The following is a 25,892-nucleotide window of genomic DNA, read 5'->3' as shown; positions in this document are numbered from 1 at the left end:
TTTCAAGCACTTAGCTACATTGTGTGTCAAATTTAGAAAACTACGTGTACTGACATGTCGAGACAGACACAATTAGATGCTAATTATAATTTGCAATGGTGGGTAGAATCACTGACGGAACGCAATAAATCATTTTGAGGAGAACACCGTTCTTGCTGACATACGACGGGGAAAAAAGCGAGAACAAAATGGAGCGGGTAAGGTGTCTTAAATAAAAACCTCGTCGCTACATTTTACCGACGAAGGATACTGCTAGTTCAACAGGAAAACAGAGCTTTGTTTTACGCATGTAAATACGCTTACCTGTAGCGTCTAACCTGGTCTGTGTTCCGCTGGCGTTACTGTGGTAGGACGGCAGGTACGGACTGTGGTGCGGATGGCTCACATAAGAGTAAGGTAGCGACCTGTTATATGAGTTCGAGCCGGAGTACGGAGAGCTGTCGTGCTGATGATGATGATGGGAGCCGGAATGGAGACAGTGGAGCGGATAATGGCTGGCGGCCATCGACGGGGAGCTCTGTTGTGAGTGCGATTGCTGTCCAAACTCCATGAAAGCAGATTTTGACGAGTCTTGAGCCTCCAGACCGTCAGCCATCGTAGTCATGGTCATCATCAAATTTTCTGCTTTGAGAGCACTTACCCCCTATCTCAGAAGTCCAAATGAGTCCTTTCGCTGTGTTCGTTTCTTTCTCTCCTTGGTTAGGAGATATTGCGTTATTACCTCCACAATTTATCCTTTTTTGTCCTGTAATTCTCACGCGGTATGGTGGAAGGTGGGCTTGAGTAAATGCAGAGATTTTAAGGTGGATTCTGTTAAATTTGAGTCCTTGCTTCCAGACTTGATGCAGCCACTACAAGTAAAATGGTTTGTCTCCAAAGGGCAGCGCCTTCCGATTGGTCATTCAACCTAACGTCATCAGTTCTCTGCTTTAGCTAAGACTTCACAGTGAGTTAACCTACCTTAACAGCTCCCACCGTAGCCATAACCATGTGGAGAATAATAATGCCGGGATATCCCTGCGATATTCACAAAATTCCCACTCAGACATACGACTCCGGAGACAATGTCGCGCGCTGCCATTTAAATAATTAATCGCGTGGTTCGCATTAAGCAGTGGAGGTGCCAAAAATCGCTCATTCTGCAAACCACACGAACCGAATCGACTTTGGAAGAATATATGATAGCGATTTACAGCCACATGTAGAATTAAACAAATACATTTATATCGAAATTTAATCTCTAAGTGTATTTAAAAAAATCTTTAACCACAAGAGTAAAATGATATTAACAATGCACATGAAATCACACATGCATAAAAGTTTGGTTTATAGTTTACAAAAAAGTAGTCTAAAACATTAAAGCTTTAACCTTCCTCAGGGAGGATTCACGTGAACTAATAAACACGCCAGATATGGTTTGGTTTAATTAAGCCCCAGTCACTGAAAGGCCCGGGTTAGTGACAGCCTTTCCATGTAGTAATCACGAGCCAGTCACAGTTGAAAATATATGCAAATTACGAGTGCAGTTTGTGGTTTGGCAAATAGCGATCACATTATAAACCACGATGTAAATATACCCTACAACTGCAAGGCTTTCTTCATTCTCATTTCACTCAATTTTTATTTTATAGACAACGAGTTTCCTCATGATATGGCATACATTTACTTTAAACGGTAATGAAAAAGCAATTATGGTCGCAATCAGTTATATCCAAATCCTCTTTGATTATCCGTTACACTGTATTCAGACTGGCGCTATAAAATTAAGAACAATTCGTCTGTAATGATTATGGACCTTGTTTATTTTGGGAGGTGGATTAAAAGTGGATATAGCATAAATTATCCGCTAATTATACACCAGTGTCGCCTCAATTATCCTCTTATCAAAAATGGTAGCCCTAAATGCAGCATTTAGTTTCAATTTTCTCCCTTTCTGTAACAAGAACTGCGTACCTTGCTATTATTACCAGGGATGTTATTTACTTTGCCGGATTTAAGAGTGCACAAGCGCCGTAGATAACCATTTTCCATGGTGGACTGAACTTGGGAGAGACAGAAAGGCAGCTGGTCGCTCGGAAAGCTTTTGGATTCCTACAAGATATCGAACACTCGGAGATTAAAAGTATTGCAGCAGGTAAGAGTAAACGTGGAGCATTAGATCGATTGTTTGAAGGAAGAAATAATCCTAAATGCATGCATGTTGTAATGTTATTTTCTGAATATGATAAAAAGCTGTCATATTTTGTTTAAAGGAACATTTCAAATGAGTTCACATTCGTGACCAGGAGTTTGATCGATTATATGCCGCTGCTGCTGCATGTGTGATTTTTTTTGTCAAGCAAGAGAGATCGAAACCAGATACATATTCTGTAATAGCCTTGCCATGGTACAAACAAATCTTCCAATTATGCTTTACTGCTGGCATTTTAAGTGCTTAATTGATCGAGATTTTATGGTTTGCTACCTTTAAAATGGCTTCCCTTACCTGCGCTGACAGTTTGGCAATTAGGAAATAAATATAGAATGGCTATTTCATCCAGGGACTGATCTATAAATAATTTGATACAAGCTGACAACATGTTGCAGCGGGCAAGTGAATCTGTTTCAGCCTATCTTGACCACAGGAAGTGTGTGTCATTTAAAACCCAAAGAATTTACATATTGCTAAAGGACTTTGAATTGTGTTGCGTTTTAGGAAATGAAAATAATAATATACAACTACGAAATTAATGCATTAGATTTTTAAAACTACAAATATTTTAATAATATTTTTAATGTAATTTCGGTAATAAAATGCGTATGATTTTACCAAATACAAACTTTTTGGTATAGATGCTTTTTTAAATAATTGTTCATGAGGATGATGATTATTATTATTATTATTTTAGTAATGCAGGCTAGCAAAGCATGCATGTAAACCCATTAGCATCAAATTACAAATCTGTCAAAAACCAAGAGGAAAAAGGGGATCTGTGTGGACATGCCGGCGCTCGAGTGCATCCATGCAGCCTTATCTGAGCCTTTACATGCAACTTGTTCGATTCACCTTCATTCTGAAGCGCACAGTTTTTGCCAGTGGCCCGAACAGACCTACTGACCGGCTCGGATTGTACACAGCGCTGCAATTTCAGCAGAGGCGGATAAATGTGCCTGCTCTCCCCGAACTCAAGCCCACCGGCTGCACACAGACACGCAGGCGTCGACGGATTTCCATGGCTGCTGAGCAGAGGAAGTGGCGAGGCAAAGCGAAGGCAGATGGATAGCACGCGCAGCTGTCGGTATTCTGCACGAGATCACTACAATAGAAATCAAGAGAGGATAACAAATACCACCAGACCCCTCCTTTATATTTAATGCACATATTAAAGCATGCATTTTATTTTACGATTAATTAATTGATTATTAATCTGAGCCAGTAAACTTATTCAGATTTGATTGGGAGCCAATCTTGGAGAAAAAAAATATCTTAAAAGCCAATAAAGATTGTCTGCATCCGATTAAAAATGACAACAGACAGAAAATCAACTCTCTATAACAATAAACAAAGCTGCCAAGATGAACCAAAAAAGGTTTTTTGCAGTATATTAATGGCGTTTTTTTCAGTGTGAAAAACATTTTAATAATCCACAGAACCCCTTTTCACCCACTACAAAATAACCTCATATGAAATTAAAAGATTTCGTGGATGTTTAAGGTTCTTAGTGGATCCATCTATGTCAATAAATAACATTTATTTTAAGATAAATGACAGAAAATATAAATTATTATAAAATAGTCGCGTGATTATTATAAATATTGACATTTTCCACCGCTGAAAATTATCAAAACGCGAAATGCAACCAAGCATTGGCCTCATTTAGTGACTGCTGGGCTTATTAATGTGTTTTTACTTTAATATTGATCACGATTTTAGGATTGAAGCATATATATAGCATAACAAATTAGCATGAGGCCTAATGCCGCAGAGAGCATCATCTTTGTGTCCTTTGACGCATTGCATTAAATATTTTATCCCAATGCACAACAAAGAAGTTTGTTTATCTCTAGAAAATAAGAACATAAGACGGGGTAGTACACAGGCCTAAAAGGATACTTCAGTGTTCAATAGAAAATTGCGGCCAGCGCAGAAACGCACGTTGCCTCTTATGAGCATTAATTTTCAGTTCATCTAAATGAAGGTGGCTCCGCTGAAATATCTTTTATCTTTTGAGAATGTTGTACAATTGAGAACAGTGGGATTTTTCGGGGTTCTTTTTCGACTTAATAGAAGACATTATTAGCTCTGACAGCACACGGCTCAGGTCTGGGGGAGAGGATTTTCTAGAGAGATGACAGACAGGAAGGCCAGCAATCACAGGCTTTTTTATCCGAATGTACTGTTCGATGCCGTTTATCCCTGATGATAGAAAATTGCTCTGTTGCCAGGACGCGGCAGCTGAAATAGAGGGCAAGAGCAACATTTCCATTTTCCAGTTTGAAAGCCATTGAAATGAATTAGTAAAATGAAAAAAATCCCGCGGTAAACAAAGAGGGACAAACAAAGATACACTTTTTTCCTTGCGCCGAGTCCCCTTTCATTTAGTAAATTTTCGTTCTGAGGCTTTGAATCTAACACTTGCAAATGTAATGGGCTCCTGATGTGCACCGGAGATAATTACGCATTTTCAATACATTCTAAATGTAAAGCAAAGTGTAATTTGTTCTTCTTTGCATATCACACTGCGATATTTGTGCACGTATTACTGTTTACAATAGCGCTGCTAATATATTTTTGAAGGTGAATTGAAAAATTTGCACATTCATTACACTCTCACAAAAATAAAATTATCACTATGCAAAGCCTGCTAAAGTAATTCTTAATCATTGCGACAAGTGGCTTGTCATTCGCATCGCATTGATAATATTTATTAACTTGAAATCCATAAAGTTTCGAGGAGGGGTTTGTCAGAATATTGCTTGTTATGACAGTTTGAAAACACACCCAACGAATAGTGGGTTTACGTGTCATGACAGACACATGCTTTATTGTTATTTGGGCGTGCAGTGGCCGACCACAACAGGCGCATTTAGTAAACAAGCGCGCGGAAAACAGACCTTGTTGAAGATGCGCGAATAACCAATACTCCCTGTCCAGACATTTCACAGGAGAAAAAAAGACAAGTTTACGAGACTTGCAAGAAGACAACCATATAATCATAATTTTGATAAGCAACAGTACGAGTTGTCATTGCTCACCAAAACGGGAGAACGCGTAAATATTAACAGCAGGAGATCTGCATGCCAGTTATTTTCATGTGCGACAGTAGTCTGTAAATGTTAAACTGACAGATGTATGACAAACAACGGACTAAGACTTACTGCTTTATATAATGGGTAGAATAATCACATAAAAATGTTACATTAATTTACAACTATTATTTCAATCATTCAATAATAATAGTAATAGTAGTAAATTATTATTATATGCAACTGATATCGAGATAAAAAGAAAATTTGCATTATAAACAATTTAAAGTGTGCTGAAAACAACTTTAATATATTTATAATCTAATAGATACATACGCAGCACCTTTTGCATGGAATAAAGCAAAGTTGCAGTTTAAAGAATTAATTTCACTAAATGCTTTAAAAAAGTATAAATGATTCAGAAATTAAAACACAGGCTTGTAGATGTTTTGAATATTTTGCATGTCAATGTGTGACTCATGTTAACTGTTAATTGCTTTTTGTTTGTTGTCTGTTAGACACATGTGACATGTATACTGCCTAATCTTGGCCAGGACGCTCTTGTAAAAGATTTTATTCTCAATGTTTCTTTCCTGGTAAAATAAAGGTTATATTATTATTAATAATAATAATAACAAAAAAAATAATAATAACAACAACAATAATAACAATAATAATATTTCCTTGTGTTTTGTTGCGGCTGGAAGGGCATCCGCTGCGTAAAACAAATGCTGGATAAGTTGGCAGGTCATTCCGCTGTGGTGACCCCTTATTAATAAAGGGACTAAGCCGAAAAGAAAATGAACGAATGAATAATAATAATAATAATGTCTTGCGTATGAAAACACTTAATCAGAACCACATTCGTTTATTTTTTCACATGCAAAGCATCTTTTTAATCCACTGATTCCGTTTGATCTATAAAACAAGTTAAATAAATGATTATATTAAGATTTACGTGAGTCAGAAATTCCTGTTCTAAGGATTGTATTTTGCATTTAAATCTTTGCATGGGCAGGTGGTTTACCCCGACGGTCCTGCTTCATTTCGCTTATTAATGCATGTAAAACATGTAGTCTATATATCTGGACTGAATGCCTTGAATGCATTGTCTGAACATTGCCGTCCCGCCGTACATTTGCCAGAACTATTTATCCACCCATAGCCATTATTTATAATCATTGCTATTAGCTGGCTCTGATAGATTTTGATCTTTGATTGAAGCTGGTCCAGCTAATCTGATTGGAGGGACCCATGGTTACGGTTTCTTTGTGTGTTAATCATGTATGCATACAACAAAACACTGCATTTGTATTCGCGTAATTGTGTGCTTGTATTAGATTTTTTTTGGGCTAAGGCCGAGAATTAAAGCGCGCTACAACATCAACAACAATACAACAATAATAATGTAATTCCTAATAAGAGATTTTTTTATTAATATTACGCATAGCTCATGGTATTTCTGCTGGCGTTTGGTGGGCTGATGTTGCGTGTGATTTAAGGAGAAGTTTCCCTGATCTGAATTTCCTGAGGTCAGGTGAGGAAGTGGCACAAACAATGAAGCATGGACAATAATTGTTTGCCTGAAACTCAAGAACAGTGAGTTTGATGAGGCGTAAAAACACCAGAGAAAAAAAGTCACACCTGGAGAACCGCCTCGCGCCTACTACATTCATTCTCCTGCCATGGTTCACATGAAAACCAGTCTGCAGGAGCCGTGTGCGTTTCTCAAGCTCCTGTTCATGGCTTAATAATCACAAATGACGAGCGAAAAATACAAAGACTACCTGAAACTACAAACTTCCAGCTTCAAGTTGATGAAATTCCCTCACAAAAGGTTCTGCGGGAGATATAAAGACTGCACAGTTACACCACTGAAGCCAAAGAATGGGCTGCTCGCCAAAAATTAATACTTAAAACACAAGCTGTTTAATTTAGTCATATTAGGCTATTTAAAGGTGGTCAATTTGCTGAAATATGTGCAGCAAATTCAACTCTAATGTATGAAACAGAAAGTCTATTATACATTAAGTTATAAGTGAGGGCTTGTGTGTTTTATTACACACTATTCAAGTGAGTGTATGGTACAAAAACATTAGTCTCAGGATTTTGGCTATATATTTGCATAGTAGTGACAAATTAATGACTCTAAGGTTAATGGTGGACAACACCTTATCCATTTATTTCACATTTCAGGCAGATGATAATTTATGTTAATGTAGATTTGAGGGAATTAAAAAAGAGGAAAAATCCATATTTCAAATAGAAAATAAGTGCCACTTAATAATAAACGTTCTCATGTGTACTTAAGTCAAACATATAAAGAAATAAGACTAAATAAATGCTAAATTATATTATATTTAAATTGATTAAAAACTTGCTGACAAATAGATAAAACAACTAGAATATAAGGCAAAGTACACATGAAAATGATTTGTGCAAAATTGTTAAAAACGTGTCGAATTTAAACAAACACGTTACAAGTTTTGTAATTCTCAACTTAATTTGTTAATTTAAATTCAGCCCAAATAAATTGTTTACAACTCCTTAACTTAAAGAATTCTAGTAAATCCAAGAAATCACCTTCGAATATTTTTTCTATGTATTTTAAAAGCAAAATAATTAATTTATTATTTTATTAATACGTATGTAAAGGTTTTAAAGTGTTTTAATAGTCATCAGATTATGCTTGTTCTAAATATGGCTGACAAAAGTTGTTGGTGTATAAACCATTATAAAACTGACTGAGATTTAAGTGGGAGTATTTTATAAATCACAGTGAAATAGTAATTTTTTTTAAAGGACACACTAATGTATGGACAAAAATAAGCTGTAACATTTATTGTTATGCAGCATGAAAATCTCTTTTCATCTGTGCCCCACTAATTCTGTGAATTTATTCATAAGATCATCTAAACAAATGTTGTTTAAGCTCATTATAAGCCGAAAAAAATCCCCTTAGCATTTATTTTCATAAACTTTAACAGCCTTTTCAGTTGAAGGGTTTTGGGCTTTTCCAATTTTACCAAAACAAATGGCGGCAATCACAGTGATAACTCCTCTTGGAAATGCATTAAACCAAGCAGCCCATTCAATCAATGGAAGGAGAGGGTTTTCACAGGAATGCTGAAAATACAGTGAAATAATTCAACAGGACAATCCGCACAAAACATGCAATAGGCAACAGCTTTCCATGTGCTACATGAAAACTGGCATTCAAATTATAGAGGTGCAGGTATGTTTTTATGCAAGCTATATTTGTGTGTAGAGCTTAAAAATCATCTCCATATAGAACTGCAAAGATGAAGGACAGTGGGAACGTTGTTTGAGCTTGGATCTGGATCAAAATGGATCTGATCACACCAAACCGGGACATGTGGTGGTTTGAATGGCAGTTAGCAGGGGTGGTGAGCTGTCAATCCTCAGCTTGCCTCAACTGCTTTCCTTCTTTTCCAAAAGCCAACATAGAAAGAAGAAGAAGGCGAGCGTTTGTACCCAAAACCCTTCTGACTATTCAGGCAAAACCAGCATCGTTTGATGTTTCACAGCTGTGACAGTGACTTTTCTTTGAGAGATTTTCAAATTTGGTTTAAACTAAATAAAGAGATAGCTAAATTAAACCTATATTTGCAGGATGTAGGTGACTTTTTCTCATTGGAACATTTTTAGCTTAAACAATGTTCTTTAGTGTTTTTTTAAATGCACATCCACCATCATCTGCACTTTGAGAGTCCAAAAAACAGATAAAGACCAAACCAAATTAATACCTGTGGCTCCTGATGATATATTGCATTCTTATAAAGCAAAATGACTGCAAGAAACTTAACATTTCTCTGATTAAATTTATTCCACAGTCTAGGAAAATGGTCCTTAAAGTAGCCTGAACTCACAAGAAATTATAACCGTTTAACGTGTTGGCAAAAAAAGTGTAATTCATACAATTCATTAATTTGAAAATGAGTAATTTTACAAAGAGTCATGTCCCCAAACCTCACCCAATTTGTAAAGTAAAAAAGACATAGTACACAATAGGGCTGCACGATATTGGAAAAATCTGTAAATATACTGAGATATGAATACAGGTTCATCAGATGGTTTGACTAGCTCTATTTGAACATCTAACAGCATTCAGGTACAGCAATTGAATAAGCACAACGCAAAAACATTTGTTATTTACACTAGTTTTTGTCTCATTTCTAGTCCAAATATCTAAAAATTCTTAGATCAAGTAAAATATTGTTTTGTTTTCACTTTCAGAAGAAAAAGGTGAAAATTAAGTGCTATTTTTCTGCCTAAAACAAGCTGATGTTGCCAGTGGGGTACATAAAAAAATCTTGTTTTTGGTTTGAAATTCAGATATTTAGACTTAGATTTAAAGTTTTTGAAGCATTATTTCAGATCAAATGTAAAATAACAAACTAGTGTTAATCGTACAAATAGTTAAATGCAATGAATCCAGTTCAATTCACCTTTATTTCTATAGCGCTTTTACAATGTAGATTTTGTCAAAGCAGCTTCACATAAAAGATTATAGTGATTTGAAACAGTGTCAGTCCAGTTTTCAGAGTTTAAGTTCAGTTTAGTTTAGCTCAGTTCAGTGTGGTATAATATTCACAGCTGAGAGTCCAAACACTGAAGAGGAAATCCATCAATGCGCAGCTCTACAGGTCTCGAACTTTGCAAGCCTTTGGCAACAGCGGCGAGGAAAACACTTCACCTATTGGCAAAAGTGAAGGATAAAAACCTTGAGAGAAACCAGGCTCAGTTGGGCACGATCATTTCTCCTATGGCCAAACATCTTGCACAGAGCTGCAGTCTAGGCCACCTCCAAACATCGTAATTTCCTGTGCCCAAATTTTTTAGATGTTTGAAATGCTCAGTTACAGGCCTTAAAAACAAATGCAAATGATAAACTTTCACTCTATTATGGTTAAAAGTAGCAGTGACTCTACAAATCACATGTGTTCTGTAGCTCCTGGTCAACTAATTCAGACTCAATGCATTTCCTGCAATGTGACTATTGCAAATGAGCACATTGCGATTTCAATGTTGAAACAATATATTGTGTCAAAATAAATTAGCCACTTATAGCAGTCCAGAGTGTGAATATCTTCTTTTATAATGATGTATGTGCAGATGCAAACTCATTAGCTGACACTGTTTGTGTACAATGAAGTGGGCAGACACATGTTATATTGTGCATCAAAAGGGTAAATGTGCTTATCTTATAGTGCAATCTACATAAAACAGTAAAAATACATTCGTATGTGCAATCTTAACCTGCAATGCTGACGTTACAAATTCCCAACAGTCGATATACATCACTTCGCATCAAGAAGTGACTATCAGACTGTCATATATGTGGTTAGGATCGTTTGTCAAGATGTGCAGTAAAGTTAATAATATTGTAAATAATGCTCAGTTTTACTTTATGAGACCTTGATGTATCATCAGGAGCCACAATTATTCATTTTGATTCGACTCTTTATATTTTGATGACTCGCTAAAGGTAGGGCTGGGTGATTAATCATTAAGTAATTGAAATTGACATTCAAAACCTATAATCGATCTAATTTTTTCAAGTAAATTTTTTCAATTACTTTCCCTAAACTGGAAACCCAAAGAGTTAAGGTAACTCAAAGCATTTGAGGAAACCGATTGCAACAAACCATTTAAGTTCAAAAACTAATCCTAATGAGTGCTGTGAACTTAATCCATTTGAGTAAACGAAGCATTTTGAGCACAGTAAAATCCAATAAATGAAGACAACTCAAACCAACTGAGTACTGTAAAACCCAATAAGTGAAGGCAACTCAAACAGTTTAAGGATTCCGATAGCTACAAACAATTTGAGTTAAAAACGAGCACTGTGAACTTACTCCATTTAAGCTAAAGTAATTAGGTATTTAATTAACTCATTACCTTCAAAACAGAGTTTCAAATGAGTAGAATTAAATTTTGAGTTAACTAAACTCATTTCATTCGATAAAGTGGACTGTTGGGTTTTACAGTGTACCATGTGTGGAGTCAGGTGACCCTGCTCCGTTAAGGCAAATGTATACTTATTATATTATGATTTACACTTATTATACTATTCTTATTTTATACTTCTGCAAAGCGCCCGCTTACGGTCCAGGGCAGCCTTCGCATACCCCTGCACGTCTCCAAAAAATTTAACTACAGTCAAAGTCCCTTTAAGTCAAGTCATTTCACTCAGCAGCCATCTTTGAAACGCCTCTCGGGCAGTATGCTCGGGCTTTCTGTCTGAATGGGGAAACATCAAATTCTCCAAAACTACTTGCCAAGCTTATAATTAAATTTTATTTTAGCAATCACCAATAAAACTACAAAACAACTGTCTCACAAGTTTTATTTCTAAATGTTCGAATCACATAAAATCTGCAAATCTATAGCAAAGAGTTTAGAATCACCAAGAGGCGACACTCGATAGAACGTTCCATTGCAACAGCAGTGGCCAGCGATTCCGCCCTTCTGGAGTGAAATCGATCGGCCGTTCACTGGATTTTATTGCTGTCGCGATGGCAAACAGCTGCTTTGTTTTTTATTTTTTCATTTAAAAGCTCATCAAAGCTAAAATGCAACCTAAAAGTCGACAATGCAACTCTTAAAATCATAGATTGGTGATCACCAGCACTTTCAAAAGTTTATTTTACAGACTTAATGTCTAATATATTAACCATTCCTTAAACTGTCACTTTTACGTGAAATTACTTTAATTTAATAGTTTACGCAATGGCAAAATACACATTAATACTGACATGTTAAATCAAATTAACATGACTTTCAAAATGGGATGTTGATAACAGATTACTTTTTGTTGGAGTATAATTGTGCATAGTATTTTTCCAGTGTTGTCTTTTAAAAAAGGCTAATAAAGTTTTAACGTAAAAAGCTACTTTCTCCAAATTTATCTATATAAAATTTTTGTATATATTTTTATTAATGCTGTCATTAAAAATCAGGAAGGCCATACAAACTACCAGATAATGTAGTTTTTGTTGGGAATACTTCTTTTTAGACAAAATAATAATAATAATAATAATAATAATTGACTTATTTTGTTAACCTTACTTTTATGTTATATGAGAAACAGATATTTTAGATATCAGATGTATTAAACTTAGGCTTGTTAACATTTTAGAAATTGTCTGTTTTCATTGGGATATTGTTTTAAAATGTTACTTTTCAAAGGGGATGTACTCATTTAACTCAATATTTTAATTAATTCTTTCTATTGTTAGTTATCCGTGCTGTTTTCCTATTGGAATTTTCATTCCAAAATGGATGCCGCATGACACTAGCAGCATCTAGTGGCTGTTGCACAAATAGCAATAGAGTGTCGCCTCTTGGTGCTTCTATGCTCTTTGTCTATAGCAGTGGTCACCAAACTTGTTCCTGGAGGGCCGGTGTCCTGCAGATTTTAGCCCCAACCCTAATCAAACACACCTGAACAAGCTAATCAAGGTCTTACTAGGTATACTTGAAACATCCAGGCAGGTGTGTTGAAGCAAGTTGGAGCTAAACCCTGCAGGGACACCGGCCCTCCCGGACCGAGATTGGTGACCCCTGGTCTATAGTCTTTGCTACAGTACATGTCACAACAATATGTAGCGCAAGCAGTTTTAGGCAATGTGCATTTTAATTTAATAATAAATTATTTTAAACTCGAGCAATGCAACCTACATTAAAAATCTCTGACTGAAATATGTAAACATATTTACTGTACAAAACTTATCAGTAAACTATGAGTGCAAACACATAAAATAAATAAATAAAATAATCATTCTTTAATCGTAATCAAGTTAAAATGTTTAATTAATTGAGATTGTGATTTTAGACCAAATCGCCCAGCCACTACCTATAGTAAAGGTGATTAGTTGACTTTAAAGAATGGAGTAAATCCATTGACTTAAAATTATTAAGTTGATGAACTATGTGCAAAGATATTTAAAAATGTAATTACTTAAATTTTATCAAGATCAATTTGTTACATTAAAGGTAATGGGTTTACTTCTTTTTCTGAGGTAATCACTTTTTACAGTGTACATAAATGCTGATATCTATCATATAAGTCACAATGGACTGTAGTTTTAGCTAAAAATACTCTTTCATGTTTATCTCTGGGAATCAGTAAATAATGAAGTCATTTGAATATTTAGCTTGAATGATTGTGCACAAGCAGTTCTATAGTTTTGTTTCCACATCGCACATATGCATCACCTCACTGCATATAATCAGGTGGGAGTATGAATGCTCCACAACAATGAAAACCTGCATGAATGTAATTGTTTTTCTCGACACGTCTGCCGCAGAATTCTATTGACAGACTATGAAGGACTTCATCCACACATCCTGTCGTCCATCTCTCTCTCTCTCTCTCTCTCTTTCTCTCTGTTGGGTTTCTCCAGCTGCAGTGAGTGAGATATGACCAGAGAATTGGCCTCTGGGAGAGCAGCAAGCCATCCTGGTGCTATTAGGCTCGTGGCTAATAATAGGTGTTTCAGTCCGGGGGAAGATCAATCAGGGGGAATCATGGGGAATGTTCTGAGGAGCGCTTTTACACATCTGTCCAGATGGATGAAATTACACTTGTCTGTTTTTAGTTGCATTACTCCCAAATTGGCTGTCTACTTTTTTCTCTCTTTCTCTCACTCTCCCCTCATTCATGTGTCAGTGGTCGACTAAAAGGATTCGGCACTAAACTCCCTGTCATTTTGGTCTTTCCTTGCTCGCTCTGCCCTCTCAGTTCAGCCACCTTATTTACGTTGTTTGCATTCGATAAGCTGCATGTTGAAAACAATGTAGAATCTAAGCTTTTAACAAAGGAAAATTATATATGTATTTATCTTCTTTGGTTTTAGCATTGAAATTTGAGAGTTTAGGATTTTTAAAATTCTGTAAAAATTAATAAATACACAATTGTTTTTGCATAAATAAATATAAATGACATCTTATACAAAGTCTGGGTCTTTTGTCATTTTTGTATTGATTAATCGACTTTGGCCCAATCCCAATTCTATTTTTGTACCCCAACTCCTTCCCCTTCCCCTTGAAACAGAGTATGAAGAGGAAGGGCTTCAAAATTTACCCCTAAGAAAACGGACACCACTACAGCACCTGCACATGCTATCATATGTCATCACAATCTTTTGCTTCATATGAGATCAGACGATCGCGACTGCTGTAGTTATGTCAGTTGCGTTATTTTTTGGCATTTATCTTCAGGAAATTACTGATGGCATATATTATGTTATCATAACAATATAATGAGGCAATAAGATCGTAACTGTAATGGGCATTTACACTGTGGCCATATTCATCCATGTAAACACACAAAGTAATATTAACATTATAGCAGACACTGTAAAAGCTCATTCCTGGTCACCAGCATTTTCTGACAGGGTATTCGAGTGTCAGATGTGTAGGTACTGTATGTTTTGGGACTGCTATACAGGAGCTAATATTATGGATCATAGATTGTGAAATTCAGCTTTTTTATTGTTTTTTTTTAAAGCATGACAGAAAACACAAATGCCAGTATGAATATTATGCCAGTATGAGCTACTTTAATGAATTTGTAATGATGACAAAAAAAATACTAATTTGTGCATCTCCTGACTTCCGTGTGCAGCCATGCTCCCATTGTAGATGGTGTATTCTGGGAAATTTTTGAACCCCTTGGTTTTGAGTATGGTCCTGAAAAATCTCTGTTTCAAGGGCTATATAGCCCTTCCCCGTAGCCCTACACCTTCAAGCTAAAGAGAATTGGGATACTCCTACGCCTTCACATGAAGGCCCAAAACAAGAGGTAGGGGCAAGAGTAAGGTAGTAGAATTGGGATTGAGCCTTTGTGATCCATTGCTATTAAATTGGAAATTTAAGATGAAGAAAAAGGAAAGATGATTTACTAATCACACCATTATATAAAAGATAACATTTAAATTATGCATTAAAGTCTACGTTTTAAAAATCAATTAAATAGAATGAAAATCACATCTAAAGCGAGTTCCTTAATGACTGCCTGCTCTACCAAACAGTTTACGATGTTTTTACTGTTTTAAATGATAACTGTTAAAGTCATTTAAAGAATAACATTGCATTGTTGGTTTACAAAAAAATATATATATCAAACATAATCCTTTTGCACTACTACACTTGATTTTGGTTTTATTGTAAAAAAAAAAAAAAACGAAAAAACATGTTAAATGAGAAACTGAAATATTTTACAGCATACTTCAAAAAATAAAGATGATTTAGTGTTCAAAAATGTTTTATTTTGAATGTTTTTTTAATAAATTGGTCTTACACAACATATTTTAAAATTTTTATAGCATTAACTTTGGTACTCATACCATAAACCAACACATCTTCCATTTGGTAGAGATTGATATTTTAGAAAGTATGTGATGTGCTGAAAAAAAAATCACAGAGTGTGTTAACTAGCGACATTAAGAGTTAAGAAATGCAATCCAATCATTTTATTCTTTGTGGGTTAGTTAAAGGGTTAAATCTGACAAATTAAAGATCTTTTAATATTTTTATTCATTTATTAATGTTACTCATTCATTAATTTTCTTTTCGGCTTAGTCCTTTTATTAATCTGCATATTTTATGCAGCGGATGCCATTCCAGCTGCAACCCATCACTGGGAAACATCCATTCACACACATACACTATACGGACAATTCAGCTTACCCATTTCACCTGTACCCCATGTTTTTGGACTGTGGGGGAAACCGGAGCACCCGGAGGAAACCCACGCCAACACAGGGAGAACATGCAAACTCCACACAGAAATGCCAACTGACTCAGCCGGGGCTCGGACCAATATCCTTCTTGCTGTGAGGCGATTGTGCTACCCACTGCGCCACTGTTTATGTTATTTATTATTTATGTTTAAATCATAAAACTTTGGGATTTAAAAAAAGATACATCATAAAAACAGATCTATATTTAAGACTTGCATCTCGCTACTAACAACTTTGCACAAAAGACACAATTTCCTTTATGCTGACAATATAATAAGCAATTAAAAATGTTGCATTAAAGAAGAAATTTCCCCTGTTGTTCTCAGAGTTTTGGACCCCCACTGCTTTTCTCATCAGCTCTGCTATCTCTCCAATTCAAATATATAATTATATCCATTTGCATTGTGCAGCTGCACACACAAATCTCCAAGTTTCCCATCACGGTGATATTTACATACAATACTTGCAGACAATGTTTAGAAGAGAAACTAGCATTGCTGAATCTCTAAAAACAACATCTCCAGACCAAAACCAACGTCTTTTGAGAGACAGCAAACAAAAGGAGAATGAGCGAAACTACGCCACTGAAATCCTGACCCGTAGTAACCTCTGAATAGGTGAGTGCAGTAGCTGAGGACGTAACCACATGCTGGACGAGATGCGGCACCGGCAGTTATCCAGCACAATGTGTCAGTCAGAGACAGGCCAGAGAGACTGAGACGGGTCATTTACAGACTAGCAAACAGCTGTATGCATCTGACAGCAGCTCCAAATATCTGGTACCCCAAAGTGGCTGTCTGGCAACTTGTATTGAATTAGCCTTTTTCAGATTACGCCCTCCTGAGTTCTTAAACGGACCGATGTCACTCCTATCAAAACTGTGAGACTGATTCGCTCGAATTTGTGTAAGTATCACAATGGGCTCTCGCTCACAATACGGGCACTCTGAGAAATTACCTCTCCAGAAAGACACAGCGGGATGCTTTTTATCAGCCAAAATGAATACTGTACATCATTGTTGATTCCGAGAAGCTGATTCGAGATGTTCTCCTGTTTTTGATTGTCCAACATCGAGAGATATTTCAGGCGAGCTGTCTGAGAAGAAAAGACGCCGGCTCGATGACCGGAGTAGGAAAAATCAAGGCTCCCCAATGTGTTTCCCTTGGCAACACGGGGGAAAATTAGCATTGACATGCGAGCGGGGCCACGGAAAGGCCTCTGGGTATTTTACGGCTTGAAAAGTGACAATCAAAGTAGATGTAAAGACACGCTCTCCGTTCTATTTATATTGAAATCAGCTTCTTTTATGTTTCCAGAAGGAAGAGCGCTGAAGTTGTAATGTATGTATTTTGTTCATTTCACCATCGATGCCCAGGCTCTCATGTTTGCCCCCTGCTGCGGTAAACAGAATGCCACTCTCATAGCGGATGCATTTCAGGCCACTCACAACACGCTAGCAAGGCTGACATGGCCTCCCTCATTTTCCGCCACAAAATTCAGCTCTGGTGATTGCCAACACACATAATGATAGCGTCTCCCAGAGTCGCTGAGGTGTCCCACTGACGCGCCAATATTCTCTCTGTCATATTGCAGGAAATTCAGCTGCCGATACCCTGGAGATCCTGCCGTCCGCAACTTGTTTTGTTAATCGAAATGAAGGGAGGATTGCGTGATCCCAAGCACAGAGCGGCTCGCTGTTTCCTCTCATTACACAAGACGGCCTTACCAGCGAGGAGGAATATGCATGAATACATTAAAAGGTAATGAGGAAGCTGTCAGGAGAGGGTCGTTCGGGCCAGCGCTCCGAGTTGGAGAGCTTTAACAAACAGCATTACGTGATGGACTTGTCTTCTCTCTGCACGAGAAGAGAAAAGGGGTGGAGTTCACTGGTGTTACTAATGGCAACTGTTGCCAGGTTTTCGATGATGCTGCTAATGTGGATGCAGAGGAATTTCACTTGCGCCTTGTTTTTTGACTGATAAGTTAAATATTTGAATTCTTAAGCTACAAATTCTGTCAATTCTCAAGCATTTAAGTTTATGAATCAGAATTAAATAATTTTACATACAAATAAAAGCATATTAAGTTCATTACGTTTGTGTCTAAATTCAACCTTGATGTTTTAAGTAACTTTTGTGAAAATAACAAGTTAAAAATGTTAAATACTTATTCAAACCTTTTCTTTTTGGAATATTTACAAGAATAAAAGATCATATGTAATGGCAAATTATTTTCTGTTCACAAAGTGTACATTTTAAAGGGCACCTATGATGAAAATCATCTTTTTAAAGCTGTTTGGACAGAAGCTATAGTGTGTCCACAGTCATATTAAGTAATATTAAGACAATATTATGACGTTCCTGATGTTAAAAAAAGGATCCAAATCCCTCCCATTTTTAGGCCAACCGCAACGTAATGTAGGAGTGCAGTTTCCCTGCCCACTGAATTGATTGACAGCCACGTGTTAACATGTTTTCATATTAATGCGTATAATCATATCAACAAGACAGGACGTGTGCAAAGCAACTGGGACTAAAAGATCTGTTCAGCTCTCTGTGATCATCAACCATCATCAAATGTGATCAAGAATGAGTTTAACAAGTTTAAAATGTGTTTAAAACAGTGCATGTTAATGAATCACGATGATTTACTTCAGCTTTACTTATCACCATCTGTGAGCAAAAGGATCCCAAGGATTGGCTCAAAAGACAATGTTACTATGTTTTAGATGATAATTTCTCTACAGCTCCTTAACTCTTAAACAACCAGTAGATTATCCATGGCTGTAATAACCCAATGATTATAATGCATTTGTTTTTTTTTACAAATTCTTAATCAATCTATAATATCAATATAAACCATCAGTATTAGAAATTTCCATCACACATTTAAAAATGTAATTAAAATGTATTTTTATCTAGAGGGTTTTATTTATTTGACATTTAAATGGACAATTAATGTTTGATTTTTGGGTTATTACAGCCATGGATAATCTACTGGTTGTTTAAGAGTTAAGGAGCTGTAGAGAAATTATCATCTAAAACATAGTAACATTGTCTTTTGAATTGAATTGAATTGAATTGAATCTGTTATTGAAATATTATTGTTTTTCTGTCTTCTGTATCACAAGGTCAAAATTAACAACAATGATCTTTTTTTTTTTTGCTCAGAAAATAATATAAACTTAAACCAGGCACAATCTAATGTACAGAAACTTTGACACCTGAATAAAGATTTACACTTATTCTGTGAATAAACTTTTTAAATACATTTCTATTTGTTGACTACTTAAAGTAAAAATGACCTTAAATGAGATGGAGGACATGATAATTATGTCATGGATTGCTTATATACAAAGTAAAGAGTTTTAAATTCATGTCTATGTGTAAATTTAACTCTTGTGAAAATAAAAAGTCAAATAAGCAAACAATACTTTTTCTGATCTTTTCTTTTTGGACTATTTAAAATAATAAAAGGTCATGTTAAAGTGATTAAAATATATTTTATCTAGTGGTTTAATGTTTTATGTGTATCTAGAGTTTTTATTTATTTGAAATCTGTATAAAGATTTAAATGGAAAATTAATGTTTGCTTTTTTATTCTTAGATTGGGTTTTTATTGAAAGATTCTTGTTTTTCTGTCTTCTGTATCTCAAGGTCAAAACTAAGAACAATGCTAATTTTTTGCTCAGAAAAGAATATAAACCTAAACCAGGCACATTCTAATGTACAGACATTTTGACACTTGAATAAAGATTTACACTTATTCTGTGAATAAACTTGTTAATTACATTTCTATTTGTTGACTACTTAAACTAAAAATCAACAATATTAATTCACCTTAATGTTAAAAGAGTTAAAAGACGTGAAAATTATGTCATGGTTTGCTTATATACAAAGCAAAGAGTATTAAATTTAAGTTCATGTGTAACTCCAATTTTTTGTGAAAATAAAAAGTCATATGGCTATTAATACTTATTCTGACCTTTTTTTGTGTGGAATATTTTAAAGAATAAAGTGAATAAAAAAGTGATTTTTTTAGAGATTAAAATGTATTTTTATCAAGAGCTTTAATGTTTTAATTATATCAAGATGTTTTATTTATTAGAAATCTGTATAAAGATTTAAATGGACAATTAATGTTTGCTTTTTTATCCTTAGATTAAGTCTTTTAATGAATGATTCTTGTTTTTCTGTCTTCTGTATCTTATGGTCAAAATGAATGACAATGATCTTTATTATCTCAGAAAACAATATAAACCTAAGCCATTCTACAAAAACTGACACGACACAGGAATAAAAATGTACACATATTCTGTGAATAAACGTGTTAAATACGCTTCTGTTTGCTGACTGCTTGAAGTAAAAATGACTAATATTAATTCATCTTCTTAATGTTAAAGAGATAGTTGACCCAAAAGTGAAAATTCTGTCATGGTTTACTTGTTCTCCACGTTAACATTCTTTCTTCAGTTGCACACAAATGTAAGCCCATGTTGCAAACCAGTAGTTACTGATTTCAATAATATTTCAGTAAAGATCAGGAACCAATTTAAGGTAAGTAATCGTGTGCAAATTTTAGTTTTGGGGCAAAATATTTGTTAAATCTAAAATGTATTTGTAAATTATTCAAATCCAAGGTTGCATTGGTTTTTAATCTTAGTTTATCCGGCAAAAAATGTATACTTCTATTGTGGTCATCTCCTCAGGTACCTCCTTTAAAATGTGGTTGTCTCAAGGATGTACGCTATTTCCACTCGAGAAACTCATACTTCAAAAGTCAGATGATTTTGCAGCTCTGGACACCTTTTTGCCATTACATTAATAACTTCTCCTTATTTCTATTCTATGGTGATTATTTAGCTAATAATTATTTATTAACTGATAATTTTTTTGCTCAGAAAACATAATCTTAAACCATTCTAATGTTCAAAAACCGAAACATGAATAAAAAGTACACACTTATTGAGTGAATAAACTTGTTAAATACATTTCTATCATTTCTATCACTTCTTCTGTCGAACACAAATGTAAGCCCATGTTGCAAACCAGTAGTTACTGATTTCAATAGTATTTCAGTAAAGATCTGGAACCAATTCAAGGTAAGTAATCAGTGTGTACATTTTCATTTTGGGCCAAAATATATCTTTAATTTAAAATATGTTAGTACATTATTCAAATCAAAGGACGCAATTGTTTTAATTTCGATTTATCTGGCAAAGAACTTGGTACTTTTATTGTGGTCATCTCCTCAGGTACCCTACTTTAAAACGTGATTGTCAAATGTATTCAAGCTATTCCCACTCGAGAAACTCACCTATGACATATATCAAAAGTCAGATGATTTTTGGCAGCTATGGACACCGTTTTGGCATTACATTAATAATTTCTCCAGATTTTCTATTCTATAGTGCTTCTTTAGCTCCTAGCCTGACTGTATTATCCTGCACTGTAAAGAAATTTAAGTCAGTAGAACAACAACAACAAAACATAATCCTTATTTCCTTTCATTTTTTCTTCTTCACTCAACTTTGAAAACATCAGCTGCACTGACCTACAATTATTTGTCAGTAATACAAAAAACAGTTAGTTGGGTTAAAATAAGATCTTTTAAATTAGTTTTCTGGAGAGGTGAACTACTCTTGTACAAAACTTTGAAGTTGTGCCAACTGAACATTTTTTGTCTGCAGAAATGGAATGCCTGAAGTTGAGTAAACAAACAAACAAAAAAAACAATCCTTATTTCCTTTCGTTTTTTCTCATGTACTCAACATTTTTTTTCACCTTTAATTGATAGGACAGTATAGACAGGAAAGCATGGAGACAGGGGAGGGATCAGCATAGGACCTTGAGGTGGGAATCGAACTCAGGTCAGCGTGAACACAGGAGTGCCACGTGTCGATGCACTAACCACTACACCATTGGCACCGACGTGTACTCAACTTTTAAAAACATCAGTTGCACTGACCTAAAATGTCTGAGGCTGAGTGAACAAAAAAAAACTCTTGGAAATTGGTGCTAAGAAACAATACATTATCAGAACAAACACACATCTGCAGAATAAAATAACCAACGATTAATAATAAAAAATGTTGCATCTGAAAATGTTCCTTCATGTGTTTGAGATAACATGAACTAAAGCTGAGCAGTGTATTTCTGTTATCAGGGTTTCTGCAGGTTTCATCAAGTCAAATGTAAAAGTTTTTAAGACCATTATGCATGAGATCTCAGACTATGGGGCAAAACACTAGGGATTTTTGGTAATGGCCCAGTTGAATCAAATGCAATTGGAAAAAAACAAATGTATTTATTTCTTAACCACATATTTTAGTGTGTCAAAACAAGAAAACTTTGGTTGTATATACTTTTGTCAACATAATGTTTCTTTTTTTAAATGAAAAGTTTAACATTGTTAGAAGTATATTTATTATGAAGAAAAGCACACGGATAATCCAAAATATATATTTGTTTGCTTTAGGTCCAAATGAAAGGAGCATAACTAATGTGTTACTGCTATAAAACCTTAAGTTTTATGTCTATTTATAAATATTATGTCCACTCACACTATCTTCTGTAAATAGTTTTTGTGTAAATGGAAGATTATGTTAAGGGATATATTGCTGTTATTATCATGAGGAATTGTGTAAGTGTTTTTAATAGAAATTTTTCTTTTCCTGATTAGATAATTTTATTAAACGAATGCCGTAAAATGTTGTGAAACAGCTGTTGTGAAATCCTCTCTTTTGTAATAAAAAACTTCAATATATATATTAGAGAGATTGCTGTTGATTGGATGGGTGTGGGCCTGATTGGTTAACTTTGTCAACTTTTAAAATTAAGACCTGATTAAAATGATTTAAGACCTACAATACATTATTTCTGTGAATTTAAGACTTATACTGAATTTAATTTTAAATATTTTAAGACTTTTTAAGACCCTGCAGACACCCTAGTTATTAAATAGCATTCACAAAGATCAGTGTTACAATATATTGCTCATATTAATGAATGTGACCTTATTGTAAAGTATTGCTGATGGATCTGAAAAGTAGCACAGACAATCATCAAACATATTTTCTGAATATTCACACCTCTGATTCGATCAAAGCAACATGGAATGGCATAATGGAATGTCATGGCAACAACACCTGGCAACAGTTTATCCAAGTCCTCATGCCCCTCCCCTAAAAACCGAAAGCGCTGGAACATTATTTCTGTGAGACAGAAAGCCCTATGAACAAATAATGGGTGAGCGCCAGTTTAAATAAAGTATGGTTTATGACTTGTGGTCAGGACCGTCTCTCTTTTTTAAAAAGTGTGCTGTATAAAAACCGCTGCCAACATTTTTTTTCCCCCTCCATACGGTTATAATACAAAGTCGTTTTTTCCCCTCCTCACAGTGAGAGATTCAGTCAATAAAGGACCGGCAGTAGACCAGTAGTCTGCAGCCACAGGAGAATGGAACAAACCACACACGCCAAAACAAACTGGTGCTCCTTTGCGATTTTTCAGCTCGGGCATTTTAAATAAAACATTTACAGCCCTTCTGTGCAGGATAAACGCTTTTGCGAGCTTGCCCTGTTTCGCTTTTGATTCGAATCAACAAAAAGACTGGAGGGATTCATTTCCTCCACCAACAAAATAAAGACCTATAAGTGTCCTGTTAGATTTCTGAGCCCGAGTCCAGGTGTTTTGCTCTAATTCGCAAACAATCAGGCTGTTGGACATCAAACCAATTATCGTAATGAATTGTACAATAGCAAGAAACAGACACACCAATTTTCTACTTCCATTTATGTGATACTGCAATTATAGATTATCAGAAACTGTCATTAAGTAACACTAGGCTTGTATTAAGACCATACAGACTCTAGTCAGTCTGTCTTGCAACTACAATAAGAAGGCGTCCATTAAAATAGTTTGCTTTGTTATAGTCAGTGGCCTTTAAATGACGATGACAACAACAGATTTGTTTTGTGTCTCGAATAATTTTTGTGAAATTAAATTGTCAAAACATTGGTGAAATTATGTACCATAGTCATTCGGTGTAACAGGTGTATTTATATACCAAACCAGGACTTATTAAAATATATATATATATAAAAAATTAAGGGAATGTTGTAAATGTAATTATATTTTACATTTTTATAAAACTTGCTGACATATGGGTAAAGGATAATGGTTTTAAGGACAGTGGCAACGTATAAAGACTTAACATTAGTATAAATTACTCTTTTGGGTTTTATTAGTTAGCATTTAGGGTTTGGACCTTAAATGGAGTATTTGAAAATGTCATCAAACTAATATGCCTGACAAATTTGTTGTTATTTAAACTATTATTACAATGATCTTGAGGTCTTAAGTCACGATAAAAATATATAAGTCATTATGTTTTTGCTCAGAATCTTTTTTTTACCTAAAATGATGATGAAAAAAGGCGGCACGGTCTCTTAGTGGTTAGCATTGTCACCTCACAGCAAGAAGGTCGCTGGTTCGAGTCCAGGCTGGGCCAGTTGGCATTTCTTTGTGGAGTTTGCATGTTTTCCCCATGTTGGTGTGGGTTTTCTCCGGGTGCTTCGGTTTCCCCCACAGTCCAAAGACATGCGCTTTAGACATGCCCGTGGTGTATGAGTGTGTGTGAATGTGAGAGTATATGGGTGTTTCCCAGTACTGGGTTGTGGCTGGAAGGCTATGCGCAGTGTAAAACATACGCTGAAATAGTTAGCAGTTCATTCCGCTGTGGCGACCCTTGATAAATAAAGGACTAAGCCGAAAGAAAATGAATGAATGATGATGATGAAAAATGTTTCTCGACTTTGGCCCATCAACAAAACCTGCATTGGAGCCGGTGATTAGTAAACTTGTCAAAATTACAAGCCTCCATTCTATGCAGAAAGAAGCCACTGCTGCTTTAAGAAAGTAAGAACAGTTCTAATTCATTTTAAAGTGAGACACGCTAATAAGTAGGGTTTCATAAATCATATTTTAGACCCTATTGGGAATTGGGTTTTATGGATATCTTTTAAGGTTGGTGACCAACACAGCAAAGCACTTAAGAAGAATTCATTTTTCCAGCACTCAAATGTCTCCACTGAAATATGCAGCCATCCCTGAAGTCCTCACACTGAATTGAGGGGAGAATTAAAGCTACAAACGAGCTGAGGTACATTACACACTGCCTCATAAAGTTGAGAAAAGTCATTCATTTTAATATACACCAATCAAGCTGTTGAGTGACTTACTGTACATGAAGTTTTCACCGTGATGACATCTTTCTGCGCATACAGACAACCTGGAGCGCAGCTATGCACATTAACTCAGCAGACAGACGTTGTCGTTTACTTTAGTACCACTAAAACTGTAAAAAAAGACATATGAACAGAATTACTTACATTTAAGATGAATTTAATTAAGTTTAGTTCAAAAGATTACACGTGAGCTTTAAGTTCGGCCAAAAATAATCCTTCATTTACTCACACTTTAGTTTTTTTTTTAATCTTTCGAGTTTCTTTCATCCGTTGGACACAAAAAAGATATTTTAAAAAATGTTGGAAATCAATAACTTCTATAGTATGTGTTTTTCCTACTTTTGATGTCAATGGTTACAGGTTTTTAGCTTTCATAAAAATATCTTCTTATGTGTTCAACAGAAGAAAGAAACTCATAAAGGTATAAGTGTGAATGAGTGTGTGTGCGTTTCCCAGAGATGGGTTGCGGCTGGAAGGGCATCCGCTTGTAAAAACTTGATGGATAAGTTGGCGGTTCATTCCGCTGTAGCGACCCAGGATTAATAAAGGGACTAAGAAAATGAATGAATGACTATCACTTAAAGAGAAAACTGCCATTAGTCATCCTTTTGTCATTCCAAACCCAACATTCATTCACAAATCTTCAGAAC

The 25,892-nt window shown here is 35.3% G+C and overlaps 2 protein-coding genes across 3 annotated transcripts in view; one reads left to right on the top strand and one right to left on the bottom strand.

Annotated features, from left to right (window-relative positions):
• trioa (trio Rho guanine nucleotide exchange factor a) overlaps nt 1–25,892 on the top strand; it is a 784,286-nt gene that overhangs the window by 657,050 nt on the left and 101,344 nt on the right. The gene's annotated exons all lie outside the window — the stretch shown is intronic.
• The window catches only part of dlx6a (distal-less homeobox 6a), a 47,521-nt gene that overhangs the window by 1,146 nt on the left and 20,483 nt on the right, over nt 1–25,892 (bottom strand). The window contains exon 2 of one of the 2 annotated variants that reach the window (XM_073930514.1): nt 25,237–25,352. In XM_073930514.1, the coding sequence (XP_073786615.1) occupies nt 25,237–25,243 (7 nt within the window). In that variant the 5' untranslated portion in view covers nt 25,244–25,352. Of the gene's footprint in view, nt 1–303; nt 803–25,236; nt 25,353–25,892 lie in introns of those variants that run through there. The other variant, NM_131323.1, reaches the window with a different exon arrangement.

Source organism: Danio rerio, chromosome 19, assembly GCF_049306965.1.
Source record: "Danio rerio strain Tuebingen ecotype United States chromosome 19, GRCz12tu, whole genome shotgun sequence".
NCBI classification, from domain to species: Eukaryota; Metazoa; Chordata; class Actinopteri; order Cypriniformes; family Danionidae; genus Danio; species Danio rerio.
The sequence above is the reverse complement of the archived record's forward strand: the minus strand, read 5'-3'. Positions and strand labels throughout refer to the sequence as shown.